Source organism: Oncorhynchus keta, chromosome 1 (assembly GCF_023373465.1).
Source record: "Oncorhynchus keta strain PuntledgeMale-10-30-2019 chromosome 1, Oket_V2, whole genome shotgun sequence".
NCBI lineage: Eukaryota > Metazoa > Chordata > Actinopteri > Salmoniformes > Salmonidae > Oncorhynchus > Oncorhynchus keta.
The window spans coordinates 686,378-703,877 of NC_068421.1; the positions used below are offsets into that span (position 1 = coordinate 686,378).

Consider the following 17,500-nt stretch of genomic DNA (forward strand, 5'->3'; position numbering starts at 1 on the left):
GAGCGATGGGGAGAGGTAGAGGTAGAGATGGGGGAGAGGTAGAGGGAGAGGGAGAGGTAGAGATGGGGGAGAGGGAGAGGTAGAGGGAGAGGGAGAGGGAGAGATGGGGGAGAGGGAGAGGAAGAGGGAGAGATGGGGGAGAGGAAGAGGGAGAGATGGAGGGAGAGGTAGAGATGGGGGAGAGGGAGAGGAAGAGGGAGAGATAGAGGGAGGGGAGAGGTAGCGATGGGGGGAGAGGGAGAGGGAGAGGAGAGATGGGGGGAGAGGGAGAGGGAGAGGGAGAGGGAGAGGGAGAGGGAGAGGGAGAGGGAGAGATGGGGGAGAGGGAGAGGAAGAGGGAGAGGTAGAGGGACAGGGAGAGATGGGGGAGAGGTAGAGGGACAGGGAGAGATGGGGGAGAGGGAGAGGGAGAGGGACAGGGAGAAGGAGAGGGAGAGATGGGGGAGAGGGACAGGGAGAGGGAGAGGAAGAGGAAGAGATGGGGGAGAGGGACATGGAGAGGGAGAGGGACAGGGAGAGGGACAGGGAGAAGGAGAGGGAGAGATGGGGGGAGAGGGACAGGGAGAGGGAGAGGAAGAGGAAGAGATGGGGAAGAGGGACAGGGAGAGGGAGAGGGAGAGATGGGGGAGAGGGACAGGGACAGGGAGAGGGAGAGATGGGGGAGAGGGACAGGGAGAGGGAGAGATGGGGGAGAGGGAGAGATGGGGGAGAGGGACAGGGAGAAGGAGAGATGGGGGAGAGGGACAGGGAGAGAGAGGGAGAGATGGTAGAGAGGGACAGGGAGAGGGAGAGATGGTAGAGAGGGACAGGGAGAGGGAGAGGTAGAGATAGGGGGAGAAGGAGAGGGAGGTCAGGGAGAGGGAGAGGTAGAGGGAGGGAGAGGGAGAGGTAGAGGGAGAGGGAGAGGGAGAGGGAGAAGTTGAGGGAGAGGGAGAGGAAGAGGGAGAGGGAGAGGGAGAGGGAGAGGGAGAGGTAGAGGGAGAGGAAGAGGGAGAGGGAGAGGGAGAGGGAGAGGGAGGGGAGAGGGAGAGGGAGGGGGAGAGGGAGAGGGAGAGGGAGAGGGAGAGGGAGAGGGAGAGGTAGAGGGAGAGGGAGAGGGAGAGGGAGAGGGAGAGGAAGAGGGAGAGGGAGAGGGAGAGGGAGAGGGAGAGGGAGGGGGGGAGAGGGGAGAGGGAGAGGGAGGGGGATAAGAGGAGATAAGCGAGGATAAACTAGTAGGTACAGGGGGGACAAAAAGTACTCTATTTTAGAGAGGTAATATCAACACGTCACATAAATAACCTACTCTTCCAGGTGGAAATGATTGTGGCCTCTCGTTCTGTCTCTTATTTTTCTCTCTCTCCCTCTTTCCTCTCTGTTACGGTTTAGAGTGATGCCCTCTCCTGGAGCCGGTTGAATTACGATCCTGCGTGTCTATTCCATGGAAAACACTAGCGAGAAATGAAGAATTCCCCTGATCGTGTTGATGCTTCGCTCTGACAAGAACTACCCCCAGCAGATGGTCTGAACACACACTGACAGACAGACACAAACACAGAGCCAAGTCTCTGTGTCGCGCTCCAATGCAACGGAACGGCAATTATGCTCCTTGAAGTGGTCAGAAGAGTAATAATTAGGAGAGAAGCTATGCTGGGCACCAGAGTCTAACTCAGCCAGGCTGTGTCATACACTGGTAGCACTCCATTAAACACGCACGCACGCACGCACGCACGCACGCACGCACGCACGCACGCACACGCACGCACACGCACGCACGCACACACACACACACACACACACACACACACACACACACACACACACACACACACACACACACACACACACACACACACACACACACACACACACACACACACACACACACACACACACACACGTAACCGAGCCAGGCTGTGTGGTAAAAGAATGGTCGGTCTCCATTTCAAACACATTACAGGTGAGAGAGGCGGGGGTAATGACATTTACACCTTGCTCTTACGGAGACAACAGGTCTCCTATGTCAACTCTTACCCTCTCGCAATCTCTTACCCTCGGCCTCCTCCCTCCCTCAGTCTATCTACCCAATCTCATCATTTCCTTCCCATCACCTCTCCTCCTCTGTCTCCCGATCCATCTCCCCCTCTGTCTCCTGCTCCCTCTCCCTCTCTGTCTCCTACCCCCTCTTCCCCTCTCCTCCTGCCCCCTCTCCCTCTCTGTCTCCCGGATGTATCCTCAGAGTTCCCTTCCCCTCTGTCTCCTATTCCCTCTCCCCCGGATGTATCCTCAGCATTCCCTTCCCCTCTGTACTGCATTCCCATAAAAAGCTTGCCTCACTTAGACTTTTCCTATCAGCAGGAAGTTGATTAGCAGAGTAATAAAACCTCAGTCAGACACGTGTTTCTTATTGCAGAGGACCAGAAGACCAGAGGACCAGAGTACCAGAGGACCAGAGTACCAGAGTACCAGAGTACCAGAGGACCAGAGTACTAGAGTACCAGAGTACCAGAGGACCAGAGGACCAGAGTACCAGAGGACCAGAGTACCAGCGTGCAAGGGGACCAGAGTACCAGAGGACCAGAGTACCAGAGTGCAAGGGGACCAGAGGACTAGAGTGCAAGGGGACCAGAGGACCAGAGTACCAGAGGACCAGAGTACCAGAAGACCAGAGTACCAGAGGGCCAGAGGACTAGAGTACCAGAGTACCAGAGGACCAGAGGACTATAGTGCAAGGGGACCAGAGGACCATGGTGAATGGCTCTAACTGGTGATCCATGCTGGAAGAGGCCCAGAGTGTGCCCCATGTTGTTTATAGGGTCCACAGTGGTTGAGTTTTAAGAATGATCAGATCTGTTCCAAATGTGGACTGGAACTGCTGGGTTCTTTACGAGCAGGTAAAACACAGAACCAACCAGACTGGGGAATCAGCATGGTATCCAGAGAACACTTCTTAGTGTTGTGTTGTTTGTCTGATGTACAGTTGAAGTCGGAAATGGACATACACCTTAGCCAAATACATTTAAACTCCTTTGTTTTTTTTGTGTGTTTTTTTTTTTTTTACAATTCCTGACATTTAATCCGAGTAAAAATTCCCTGTCTTAGGTCAGTTAGGATCACCACTTTATTATAAGAATGTGAAATGTCAGAATAATAGTAGAGAGAATGATTTATTTCAGCTTTTATTTCTTTCATCACATTCCCGGTGGGACAGAGGTTTACATACACTCAATTAGTATTTGGTAGCATTGCCTTTAAATTGTTCAACTTGGGTCAAAAGTATCAGGTAGCCTTCCATAAGCTTCCCACAATAAGTTGGGTGAATTTTGGCCCATTCCTCCTGACAGAGCTGGTGTAACTGAGTCAGGTTTGTAGGCCTCCTTGCTCACACACGCATTTTCAGTTCTGCCCACAACATTTTCTATGGGATTGAGGACAGGGCTTTGTGATGGTCACTCCAATACCTTGACTTTGTTGTCCGTAAGCCATTTTGCCAAAACTTTGGAAGTATGTTTGGAGTCATTGTCCATTTGGAAGACCCATTTGCATCCAAGATCCAAGATGTCTTCAGATGTTGCTTCAATATATCCACATAATTGTCCCCCTCATGATGCCATCTATTTTGCGTAGTGCACCAGTCCCTCCTGCAGCAAAGCACCTCCACAACATGATGCTGCCACCCCCATGCTTCTTCGTCTTGCAGGCCCTCCTCCTTTTTCCTCCAAACATAACAATGGTCATTATGGCCTAACAGTTATATTTTTTGTTTCATCAGACCAGAGGACATTTCTCAAAAAAAGTAAAATTTTTGTCCCCATGTGCAGTTGCAAACCATAGTCTGGCTTTTTATGGCGGTTTTGGAGCAGTGGCTACTTCCTTTATCTGATCTTCCCTGTTTTTGTTTTCCTCCACTTTACGGTTTGTTTTCTGTCTTTAAGTTTGGTGAGGGTTTCATTTTTCGTCCCAGTTGTTGTTGCTAGTCAACAGTCAGTGGACACCCCCATGACACCCCCATGACACCCCCATGACACCCCCGTGGACACCCCCATCTTTCAGAACCCCTCCTAAAACCTCCACCTGTTTCGATTTGGTCGATGGTCAGTGACTTTTTGTTCGTTCTCCTTTCTGTTTGAGCGAAATGTTTTGGTTTCTTGCTGGGGAACGTAACATGCCCAACGTTTAACAAACTTCATATGGATGTCATAGTCGGCTTGTCTCGGTACAGTCAAAACACCATAGTAAACAATGGCCCCGCCCCCTTTTAAAAATAATGGTTCTTTCCCCTTTAAAAAATGGCCCCGCCCCTTTTAAAATAATGGTTCTTTCCCCTTAAAACAATGGCCCCACCCCCTTTAAAAATAATGGTTCTTTCCCCTTTAAACAATGGCCCCGCCCCCTTTTAAAATAATGGTTCTTTCCCCTTTAAACAATGGCCCCGCCCCCTTTTAAAATAATGGTTCTTTCCCCTTTAAACAATGGCCCGCCCCCTTTTTAAGGAAAGCAAAATGACAGCTGTATTTTCTTCTGTTGTCTAATTATTTCCTACTGACCACTTAGCATGTCTCGTAATGAGGGGGTACATGAGAGATGACACACACTACACATCTGCTAACGACAGAGTGGCTGTGAGTGGACACGTTGCTTACACAAGTGGCCCTTTAAGGGAGCTGTGGAAGTAAACAAAAGGGAGGGAATGTTGTTCTGAGCTTTTGTTGAACTTTGAACCCCTTTACGCCAGGCACTCTGGTTCTCAGGCTTCGTAGTCAATGAGGTTATTTCTTCTATCGGGAGGGATTAGAGTGCGTATACACGCGAACACACACACACCGTACCTTTCTGTGTGGAGTGGGCTGTTGGGTCATGGCCATGGAGAAGCTGTGAGCTCCTTTTAGCTGGGTCCCCTCCCACAGTCTCCCCAACCTCTGCACACTGTCATCCAGAGAGGAGAGAGGAGCGCTGTGCTGACTCTGGAGGACAGGGAGAAAAGGAGATTTCATCCGATAGAGACATCACCTGTGTGTGTGTGTGAGTGTGTGTGTTTGGTTGTGTTATAGAGCACACACCTGTAGGTGAAGCAGCATGATGTTGATCCAGAGGTGTGGCTGGAGGCTGGTGAGGGTGAAACAGGACTTGGTATAGAGACAGTAACGGCCCTTCAGAGGGCACGAGAACGACAGCTTCACACTTCCCTGGCTCGATTCTAAAACCCACAGAGGTGCACACACGCACGCACGCACGCACGCACGCACGCACGCACGCACACACACACACACGCCAGCAAACATAAATAAAATAGTAAGACAATTCTATTGAGTGTGTTTGATCAGTTTCAGTCTTTTCTAAACCTTACTCACTCTACAACGTGTCCAGTCATCTCCTTTCCTGCCCTCCCTGTGACTCTGACGATAGCGGGTTAAAGCCTGTAGAATTAAACTGTAGGTCTGTACCACCGTTACCCTTGACACACATGGCCTTACATTACATTCCATTACTCAGCACTGCCCAAAGCTCAGGGAGAAACTCAAACTCTTTATATACCCACTAAACTCTATGCAATGAGAGAGTGTACATGTGTTTCAGTGGGTGTGTTTGCAGTTTGAGCTGTGATTGTGCTGTCTGCTTGGTGTGTGTGTGTGTGTGTGTGTGTGTGTGTGTGTGTGTGTGTGTGTGTGTGTGTGTGTGTGTGTGTGTGTGTGTGTGTGTGTGTGTGTGTGTGTGTGTGTGTGTGTGTGTGTGTGTGTGTGTGTGTGTGTGTGTGTGTGTGTGTGTGTGTGAAAGACAGAAAGTGTGTGTGTGTTACACAGCTGTCTCTCTGTTTCTCTATGTAATGTTTATAGTGATGTAGTCAGATCAAAAAGACCAGCAGGGAATCTCTACTGAACTGTCTGGGGTGGAGCTCAGAGAGATCTCTACTGAACTGTCTGGGGTCTGGGGTGGAGCTCAGAGATATCTCTACTGAACTGTCTGGGGTGGAGCTCAGAGAGATCTCTACTGAACTGTCTGGGGTGGAGCTCAGAGATCTCTACTGAACTGTCTGGGGTGGAGCTCAGTGGAGAGATCTCTACTGAACTGTCTGGGGTGGAGCTCAGAGAGATCTCTACTGAACTGTCTGGGGTGGAGCTCAGAGAGATCTCTACTGAACTGTCTGGGGTGGAGCTCAGAGAGATCTCTACTGAACTGTCTGGGGTGGAGCTCAGAGAGATCTCTACTGAACTGTCTGGGGTGGAGCTCAGAGAGATCTCTACTGAACTGTCTGGGGTGGAGCTCAGAGATATCTCTACTGAACTGTCTGGGGTGGAGCTCAGAGAGATCTCTACTGAACTGTCTGGGGTGGAGCTCAGAGAGATCTCTACTGAACTGTCTGGGGTGGAGCTCAGAGAGATCTCTACTGAACTGTCTGGGGTGGAGCTCAGAGAGATCTCTACTGAACTGTCTGGGGTGGAGCTCAGAGAGATCTCTACTGAACTGTCTGGGGTGGAGCTCAGAGAGATGTGCTTCTAACATATCAAAGACCTTCTGCTTCCACTCTGCTCTGGTGTCTTGGTTACCAACGATGTAATGTTAGAAGAATTAAAACTCCAAACTGGGAGAGACAGGGACTGTTAACCCAGGGAGAGACAGGGAGAGACAGGGACTGTTAACCCAGGGAGAGACAGGGAGAGACAGGGACTGTTAACCCAGGGAGAGACAGGGAGAGACGGCGACTGTTAACCCAGGGAGAGACAGGGAGAGACAGCGACTGTTAACCCAGGGAGAGACAGGGAGAGACAGGGAGAGACAGGGACCGTTAACCTAGGGAGAGACAGGGAGAGACAGGGACTGTTAACCCTGGGAGAGACAGGGACTGTTAACCCAGAGAGAGACAGCGACTGTTAACCCAGGGAGAGACAGCAACTGTTAACCCAGGGAGAGACAGCGACTGTTAACCCAGGGAGAGACAGGGACTGTTAACCCAGAGAGAGACAGCGACTGTTAACCCAGGGAGAGACAACGACTGTTAACCCAGGGAGAGTCAGGGACTGTTAACCCTGGGATAGACAGGGACTGTTAACCCTGGGAGAGACAGGGACTGTTAACCCTGGGAGAGACAGGGACTGTTAACCCAGGGAGAGACAGGGACTGTTAACCCAGGGAGAGACAGGGACTGTTAACCCAGGGAGAGACAGGGAGAGACAGGGACTGTTAACCCAGGGAGAGACAGGAAGAAGAGAGGGACTAGCTGGGCCTCACTCTGGCCTACTTTACATATGGAGGGAGTAGAATGGACTGGGGTAGAATGGACTGGGTTAGATTGGACTGGGGTAGATTGGACTGGGGTAGATTGGACTGGGGTAGATTGGACTGGGGTAGACTGGACTGGGGTAGACTGGACTGGGATAGAATGGACTGTGGTAGATTGGACTGTGGTAGATTGGACTGTGGTAGATTGGACTGGGGTAGATTGGACTGGGGTAGAATGGACTGGGGTAGACTGGACTGGGGTAGATTGGACTGTGGTAGATTGGACTGTGGTAGATTGGACTGGGGTAGATTGGCCTGGGGTAGAATGGATTGAGGTAGATTGGACTGGGGTAGAATGGAGAGGGGTAGATTGGACTGGGGTAGAATGGAGGGGGGTAGATTGGACTGGGGTAGAATGGAGAGGGGTAGAGTGGAGAGGGGTAGAGTGGAGAGGGGTAGAATGGAGAGGGGTAGATTGGAGAGGGGTAGAATGGAGAGGGGTAGAATGGAGAGGGGTAGAGTGGAGAGGGGTAGAGTGGAGAGGGGTAGAATGGAGAGGGGTAGAATGGAGAGGGGTAGAGTGGAGAGGGGTAGAGTGGAGAGGGGTAGAATGGAGAGGGGTAGAATGGAGAGGGGTAGAATGGAGAGGGGTAGAATGGAGAGGGGTAGATTGGAGAGGGGTAGAATGGAGAGGGGTAGAATGGAGAGGGGTAGAATGGAGAGGGGTAGAGTGGAGAGGGGTAGATTGGAGAGGGGTATGGGGTGTAGGGTGTTTTATTTGGGGCTGCTGACCCTGAGTCTGTACCCCCAGAAGGAGAGGGGTAGATTGGAGAGGGGTAGAGTGGAGAGGGGTAGATTGGAGAGGGGTAGAATGGAGAGGGGTAGAGTGGAGAGGGGTAGAATGGAGAGGGGTAGAGTGGAGAGGGGTATGGGGTGTAGGGTGTTTTATTTGGGGCTGCTGACCCTGAGTCTGTACCCCCAGAAGGAGAGGGGTAGATTGGAGAGGGGTGGAGTGGAGAGGGGTATGGGGTGTAGGGTGTTTTATTTGGGGCTGCTGACCCTGAGTCTGTACCCCCAGAAGGAGAGGGGTAGATTGGAGAGGGGTAGAGTGGAGAGGGGTATGGGGTGTAGGGTGTTTTATTTGGGGATGCTGACCCTGAGTCTGTACCCCCAGAAGGAGAGGGAGACTGTTTTAACCCTCAACCCTCATCCTGTTCTGGTCAGACTGGACTCTGTATAAGTCATAATTAAATAGTACAACATTACATACATACAGCAGCCCGGCCGGCCACAACATTTACTGCAGACCTGCACATTCATCCATTTCATTCATGTCTGCCATTATGCTCCTTTATTAATTTTTCGGCTCTTATTTTTATTTTTCAACATCACCTTCTGGTGACTGAAATACATCAATTCATTGGTATCTCTGTTACTACAGGCATGTCTGAGCTCTGTAGGGGAGATGGAGGGGGCGAGAGAAGGTGTGTGAGTGTGTAGGTGGGGTGTGTGGGGGGGATTACACAATGTGTGTGTGTGTGTGTGTTAGGGTGTGGGTCGGGTCAGGGTTCAGCATGAATTATTTCCCTTCCACTGCCCTTGTCAAAACACAGACCTCCTCTAGGAGACACTAATCACACCTTAAGCCCCCTCACACTCCGCTGGGAAACAGAATGTGTGTGTGTGTTGACTCCTTGAGTGACCACATCCTGTACAGCTGAGTTGGCACAGATTGCTTTACACTGTCTCTATTGTACTGTGTGTGTGTGTGTGTGTGTGTGTGTGTGTGTGTGTGTGTGTGTGTGTGTGTGTGTGTGTGTGTGTGTGTGTGTGTGTGTGTGTGTGTGTGTGTGTGTGTGTGTGTGTGTGTGTGTGTGTGTGTGTGTGTGTGTGTGTGTGTGTGTGTGTGTGTGTGTACTGTACTGCTCAGTGTCACATAACGATCGAACCCATTACCACCATGATCACTGATCAGATAATGTGTGTGAATCATGATAATGTGTGTGAATCACGATAATGTGTGTGAATCACGATAATGTGTGTGAATCATGATAATGTGTGTGAATCACGATAATGTGTGTGAATCACGATAATGTGTGTGAATCATGATAATGTGTGTGAATCACGATAATGTGTGTGAATCACGATAATGTGTGTGAATCATGATAATGTGTGTGAATCATGATAATGTGTGTGAATCACGATAATGTGTGTGAATCACGATAATGTGTGTGAATCATGATAATGTGTGTGAATCATGATAATGTGTGTGAATCATGATAATGTGTGTGAATCATGATAATGTGTGTGAATCATGATAATGTGTGTGAATCATGATAATGTGTGTGAATCACGATAATGTGTGTGAACAGCATGATAATGTGTGTGAATCATGATAATGTGTGTGAATCATGATAATGTGTGTGAATCATGATAATGTGTGTGAATCATGATAATGTGTGTGAATCATGATAATGTGTGTGAACAGCATGTTAATGTTTGTGAATCATGATAATGTGTGTGAACAGCATGATAATGTGTGGGAATCATGATAATGTGTGTGAATCATGATAATGTGTGGGAATCATGATAATGTGTGTGAATCATGATAATGTGTGTGAACAGCATGATAATGTGTGTGAACAGCATGATAATGTGTGTGAATCATGATAATGTGTGTGAACAGAATCATGATAATGTGTGGGAATCATGATAATGTGTGTGAATCATGATAATGTGTGTGAATCATGATAATGTGTGTGAATCATGATAATGTGTGTGAATCATGATAATGTGAACAGCATGTGTGGGAATCATGATAATGTGTGTGAATCATGATAATGTGTGTGAACAGCATGATAATGTGTGTGAACAGCATGATAATGTGTGGAATCATGATAATGTGTGTGAATCATGATAATGTGTGGGAATCATGATAATGTGTGTGAATCATGATAATGTGTGTGACAGCATGATAATGTGTGAATCATGATAATGTGTGTGAATCATGATAATGTGTGTGAATCATGATAATGTGTGTGAATCATGATAATGTGTGTGAATCATGATAATGTGTGTGAACAGCATGTTAATGTTTGTGAATCATGATAATGTGTGTGAACAGCATGATAATGTGTGTGAATCATGATAATGTGTGTGAATCATGATAATGTGTGTGAACAGCATGATAATGTGTGTGAATCATGATAATGTGTGTGAATCATGATAATGTGTGTGAACATCATGATGTACTGTACCCGATCAGACTTTTCATTTAGAGACAAATCCTTAAATAAAAACACATTGCCGGCGCTCCTTCTTTCAGACGTAAAGGGAACTGTCAAAATAAAGGAAACACTTGAGTAAATGAGGGGCACGAAGAACATTGAAAACAGGTGCTACTGTCACTCCATCTCAAACCAATTGAACACTTATGGGAGACTCTGAAGCGGCGCCCGAGACAGCGTTTTCCACCTCTATCGACAAAACATGGAAGGATGGGGCCTAGTGGTTAGAGCGTTGGGCTAGTGAACTGAAAGATGCAAGTTCAAATCCCCGAGCTGACAAGATACAAATCTGTCGTTCTGCCCCTGAACAGGCAGTTAACCCACTGTTCCCCTGAACAGGCAGTTAACCCACTGTTCCCCTGAACAGGCAGTTAACCCACTGTTCCCCTGAACAGGCAGTTAACCCACTGTTCCCCTGAACAGGCAGTTAACCCACTGTTCCCCTGAACAGGCAGTTAACCCACTGTTCCCCTGAACAGGCAGTTAACCCACTGTTCCTAGGCCGTCATTGAAAATAAGAATTTATTCTTAACTGACTTGCCTGGTTAAATAAAGGTAAAATAAATCAATAACATGTAACAGGGTGGTGTCGTATCCCTCCAATATAGTAGAATCCATACCAAGGCACACTGAAGTTTCTCTGTCAGCTCTTTGTCCTATTAAGACATATGGGCTCTAATATCGTCAAACACACGCTTGTTTGCCATTTTGACATGTTAAAGACGGTGCTCAACTGTTTTCAAATCCCAAGTGGGAGGATTAGTAATTAACCTGTCTTATATGAGCTTGCAATGAGCTACGCTGCAAGTGGGAGGGGAGGAGTGGCCCTATCTGAGGTCCTTAAAAACATATACGCCAAAGTGCAAATTTCAGCATGCGCTGTTGGTGTTATTTAAATCATTTCTAAACATTGACTATAAACGACAGAAGACGTGAGAAGTAAAATCAGAACGTTTGTAAGTTATGATGCTATTCTAAAGCAGAACTTACAAATGTTTGTGTGGGATGTATTGTAGCATTTGGAGGGGCGTGGCCACCAAGTGCAGGTGACCATGGTGACCATGGTCTGCGCATTAATTAAGTGACACTCCCATAATAATTAGGGGGAGAAGGGTTTCTGCTCTCGTCCAGTTCTTTAACAGGATTCTATAGATGTTGGTATCGTACAGATTATAGTATCTAAAGTGTTATTGTAGAGTTGTTAACTTCGCTAAGTGTTTATTGGCTTTGTGCTATCTATTACTACAAGTGTTTCCTGTCACCTGGTCTCTTCAGGTGTGGATCTTTATGGAAGTTGAAGATGGCTGCCTGGCTCTGCAGGGGTTAGCGAGGGTTGTTCTGAGCCCTAGAGGCTAGTCAGACTGTCCAGCACCTTATTGGATGATTTGAATACTTTGTAAATATTTGCACCTGCTCCAAAAAAACTAAAATAAAAACTATGCACTGGATCTTCTACTTCCTGCCTCTCCCTGCTCACCAATACCAGCCAGACAGCTCCAACCATCTCTGCTTCCTGCCTCTCCTAGCTCACCAACATCAGCCAGACAGCTCCAACCATCTCTGCTTCCTGCCTCTCCAAGCTCACCAACATCAGCCAGACAGCTCCAACCATCTCTGCTTCCTGCCTCTCCTAGCTCACCAACATCAGCCAGACAGCTCCAACCATCTCTGCTTCCTGCCTCTCCTAGCTCACCAACATCAGCCAGACAGCTCCAACCATCTCTGCTTCCTGCCTCTCCTAGCTCACCAACATCAGCTCACCAACATCAGCTCACCAACATCAGACAGCTCCAACCATCTCTGCTTCCTGCCTCTCCTAGCTCACCAACATCAGCCAGACAGCTCCAACCATCTCTGCTTCCTGCCTCTCCTAGCTCACCAACATCAGCCAGACAGCTCCAACCATCTCTGCTTCCTGCCTCTCCTAGCTCACCAACATCAGCCAGACAGCTCCAACCATCTCCGCTTCCTGCCTCTCCTAGCTCACCAACATCAGCCAGACAGCTCCAACCAACTCTGCTTCCTGCCTCTCCCTGCTCACCAACATCAGCCAGACAGCTCCAACCATCTCTGCTTCCTGCCTCTCCTAGCTCACCAACACCAGCCAGACAGCAACAACCATCTCTGCTTCCTGCCTCTCCTAGCTCACCAACATGAGCCAGACAGCTCCAACCATCTCTGCTTCCTGCCTCTCCTAGCTCACCAACACCAGCCAGACAGCTACAAACATGCAAGGCAAGTAAGAGGCCTACCACCCACCCACAATTTGGGAGGGTAATGGGCTGATAACGGCAGGGTGATGAGCTGGTAATGGCAGTGTAATGAGCTGTCAATAGCAGGGTATTATCAATAGCAGTGTAATGTCAATAGCAGGGTAATGAACTGGTAATGGCAGTCTAATGAGCTAATAATGGCAGGGTATTGAGCAGTTAATGGGTAGGTAATGAACTGGTAATGGGAGGGTAATGAGCTGGCAATGCAAGGGTAATTGCCGGGGTAATGAACCAGTAATAACAGGTTAATGTGCTGTTAATGACAGGGTAATAAGGTGGCAATGGGAGGGTAATGAGCTGGTAATGGCAGGGTAATGAGCTGGTAATGCTATTCATTAATTACAGCTCAGCGTTAAACACCATAGTGCCCTCAAAGCTCATCACTAAGCTAAGGACCCTGGGACTAAACACCTCCCTCTGCAACTGGATCCTGGACATCCTGATGGGCCGCCCCCAGGTGGTAAGAATAGGTAACAACACATCTGCCACGCTGATCCTCAACACAGGGGCCCCTCAGGGGTGCATGCTTAGTCCCCTCCTGTACTCCCTGTTCACTCATGACTGCATGGCCAGGCACAACTCCAACACCATCATTAAGTTTGCCGATGACAAAACAGTGGTAGGCCTTGTCACCGACAATGATGAGACAGCCTATAGGGAGGAGGTCAGAGACCTGACCATGTGGTGTAAGTACAACAGCCTCTCCCATTATCAAGACAAAGGAGATGACTGTGGACTACAGGAAAAAGAGGACTGAGCACGCCCCCATTCTCATCGACGGGGCTGCAGTGGAGCAGGTTGAGAACTTCAAGTTCCTTGGTGTCCACATCACCAACAAACTATCATGGTCCAAACACATTAAGACAGTCGTGAAGAGGGCACGACAAAGCCTATTCCCCCTCAGGAGACTGAAAAGATTTGGCATGGGTCTCTCAGATCCTCAAAAGTTTCTACAGCTGCACCATCGAGAGAATCCGGACTGGTTGCACCACTGCCTGGTATGGGAACTACTAAACTAAACTCCGACTGCAAGTCACTACAGAGGGTAGTGAGAATGGCCCAGTACATCACCGGGGCCAAGCTTCCTGCCATCCGGGACCTCTTTACCAGGCGGTGTCAGAAGAAGGCCCTAAAAAATGTCAAAGACTCCAGCCACCCTAGTCATAGACTGTTCTCTCTGCTACCGCACGGCAAGCGGTACCGGAGCACCAAGTCTAGGTCCAAAAGGCTTCTGAACAGCTTCTACATCCAAGCCATAAGACTCCTGAACAGTTAATCAAATGTAAAAAAAAAATGTAACTATCTATTTTTTACTCAACACGTGTTTCTTCTTAACTTCTTAAAGTAATATTGGTTTAAAGGGCTTTCACTGTAAGTATTGTATTTGGAGAATGTAACATTTTGATTTGATTTGATTAATAGCAGGGTACCTTCTATGACACAGTGTTCTGGTATGGGGATCTGTTGAACCATCTCAGAACAGAACTCTTTGATCTTCTCCATGTTGTCCCTCAGGTGGCTGTACATCTTGTCCTCTTTCCCCTCTCCTATTCCTCCTCCTCTCCCTCCTTCCCCCTCTCCCTGTCCATCCCTCTGTTCCTCACGGAGCGTGGCTGGAGGGGTGGAGGGAGACAGGGAGTTCTCATTGGTTAGTTTCCTCTCAGTGGGAGAGGTATCTAAGGCTTCTGTTTGCTGATTGGGTGGGGATTCTGAGAGGAATGCGTCAGATGTTAGCTCCACCCCTTCTCCATCCTGACCGCTGTCGAAGTTGACGGACCGTGACCTCACGGCTTGCAGAGCCAGACTCTTTGACCTAAGGAAGACACACACACACACACACACACACACACACACACACACACACACACACACACACACACATCAACCTCGCTTATGGTGTAAACAATGAAATCAAATCAATCAAATCAATCAAATCAATCAAACCAAATCAATCAAATCAATCAAATTAATCAAATCAAATCGATCAAATCAATCAAATGCATTTATAAAGTTATTTTTACATCAGCTGATGTCACAATGTGTTGTACAGTAACCCAGCCTAAAACCCCAAAACAGCAAGCAATGCAGATGTAAAAGCACGGTGACAACATATTCATAAGGTGATGTAGTATACTGTAACAGCTTATACAAAACATTTAGAAGTGATGTTAACCTGTCAGACACTTGAATTAATTTTTGCCACACAGTGTTACGTGGGAGAGAGTGAATTAGTACTACATAAATAAGTTGTTTTGTCTTGAGTCTAGGGTTTTTACATTTCCTGTATTGTTGCTTATGTTTCCATTTTGTATAACTTCGTTAACTCTTGCACTGATATCCTGTAATACATCTGATGGGATGTTTTGAATGTTCCTGTTGCCAGTTTTGAAGAAAAAAAAAATCAAGTCAAGAGCACATGAAAAGCTTAATTTCAGCAAGGCATGTGTGCTGGCGTAGATACAGTATGTGTGTTGCTATAGACGAGTGGTCACCAACCTTTTCTGAATCAAGATCACTTTCTGAGTCAAAACGCAAGCCGAAATCTACAGTTTAAACACGAACTCACTTCTAAAAACAGTAGCTCTTTGTTGTATTCGTTGACAGTCTCTCTCCAGACATGGTTTTAAACGTTTTGAAATTTGACGGTATAAACTTTGTTGTAGCTTTTTTTTTACGGCTGCTAAGTTGCTGCAGACAAATCTGAGCAATCTAAATCCGCCGAGATGACGTACTTGGACCCCGGCCGGTAGGAGAGGGAAAGGTTGAACCGGATAAACAGCAGGGCCCATCTCGCTTGCCTGGAGTTGAGGCGCTTGGCGGTGCGGAGATACTCCAGGTTTTTCTGGTCGGTCCACAGATGTTCCGCCCCTTATAGCCACTGCCTCCATTCCTCCATTCCTCCAACGCCATCTTCGCCGCGAGAAGCTCCCGATTCCCCACATCGTGGTTCCTCTTGACGTCGAGGCGGTGGGAGAAGAAGGTGCAGGGATGCAGCTTAAAGTCCAGGGCAGAACGTTGGGACAGGACACGCCCCCACTCCGACAAACCCGAAGCATCAGCCTCCACCACGAATTGACGGGAAGAGCCAGGATGAACCAGGAGCAGTGGTGAAGCGGTGTTTAAGGTTACCCAGCGCAATATTTTTAATGTGGAAAAACGCCCGAATTTTTCAGCTGCAGATGATCACGTCAACGGAACCTTGGTAGAGGACAGGGAGAGGCCAGAGTGCTGTAACGGAGATAAAAGTTGGCGAACCCCAGGAAGCGTTGCAGCTGCACCCTGGACGTAGGCTGAGGCCAATCCACCACCGCTCTCACCTTCTCGGGATCCATCTGGACACTCCCAGCAGAGATGATGTAGCCCAGAAAGGGAATGGTTGAGAGATGGAACTTGCACTTTTTTGCCTTAACAAACAACGGGCTCTCCAGAAGGTGTTGGAGTTCTTAGGGGGAGCGGGAGAAAACGAGGAAGTCATCAATGTAGATGAAGACGAACCGGTTCAGCATGTCGCGGAGAACATCATTCCCCAGAGCCTGGAACACGGCAGGGGCGTTGGTGAGGCCGAAGGGCATGGCCAGATATTCATAGTGGCCGCTGGCCGTGTTGAAGACAGTCCTCCGCTCGTCCCCCTCTCGTATCCGCACCAGGTGGTAGGCATTTTGTAGATTCAGCTTAGAGAAAACAGTGGCCCCCCCGAGTGAGGAAATTAGTGGTAGCATATAATGGTTCTTCACACTAATGTCATTGAGTCCCCAGTAGTCAATGCACAGGCGCAGGGTCTGGTCCTTTTTCTCCACAAAGAAGAAACTTGCGCCAGCGGGAGAGGAAGAGGGACAGATAAATCCTGTAGCTAGGGAGTCCCCAATGTAGGTCTCCATAGCATTAGTCTCTGGTCCCGACAGAGAGTACAGACGTCCCGGGGCGGCGTGGTGCTAGGGAGAAGGTCAATCCAGTCATAAGTGCGGCAGAAGGGAAGTGGCCCGGGACTGGCTGAACACCTCCTGGAAGTCCTGGTGCTCCTCGGGAATGGCGGAGATGTCCCTGGGCAGGCTGCGCCGACTTCAGACAATGGGAGTGGCAGAACGGTCTATAAGCCCATGATAGCATGTAGACCAGTTGATGAGGGAATTGTGTCGCTAGAGCCAGGAGAATCTCAAAACCACGGGAATCTCGGGGGACTTGAAGAGCAGGAATTGAATGGTCTCACTGTGATTCCCTGACACACGTAGGTTGATGGGAGTGGTGTTATGTGTGACCCGACCTTAAGAGTGCCCGTCCAGCGATCTAACATACATGGGAATAGGGAGGGGCTGAGTGGGATTGTTCAAAAGACAGTGTGGCGTCCAAAAAGCTCTCATCGGCCCCTGAGTCAATGAAGACCCGGAGAGATTTGGAGTACCTTCCCCACTGCAGAATGACATGAAAAGGGGTGAGAGTAAGGGAAGCAGAAAAGTTCTCCCTATGGCCATATCACCAGAGTACTCGCTCCTACCGGTACGCCTGGTCTTGTAGTGGGCAAGAGGACACACGGGACCACTGGGGACTTCCGGGATGACTTGGAGGCGAGGTGGAATCCTTGTACGTGCGATATTCCTCTCCATCCGTCATTCCCGGAATCGGACATCGCCGCAGATGGTCAAAGCGATGAGGGAGTCAAGATCCGTGGGTAACTCCCTAGCAGCAAGCTCGTCCTTAACCTCCTCTGAGACGCCGTGCAGGGACATGTCAAACAGTGCTTCCTGG

General features: G+C 48.7%; 1 protein-coding gene across 1 annotated transcript in view; it reads right to left on the reverse strand.

The window, feature by feature from the left end:
• The window catches only part of LOC118378378 (ventricular zone-expressed PH domain-containing protein-like), a 280,439-nt gene that overhangs the window by 84,458 nt on the left and 178,481 nt on the right, over positions 1-17,500 (reverse strand). The window contains 3 exon segments of the mRNA XM_052469152.1: positions 4,809-4,943; positions 5,040-5,176; positions 14,188-14,570. Coding sequence (XP_052325112.1) covers positions 4,809-4,943; positions 5,040-5,176; positions 14,188-14,570 — 655 coding nt within the window.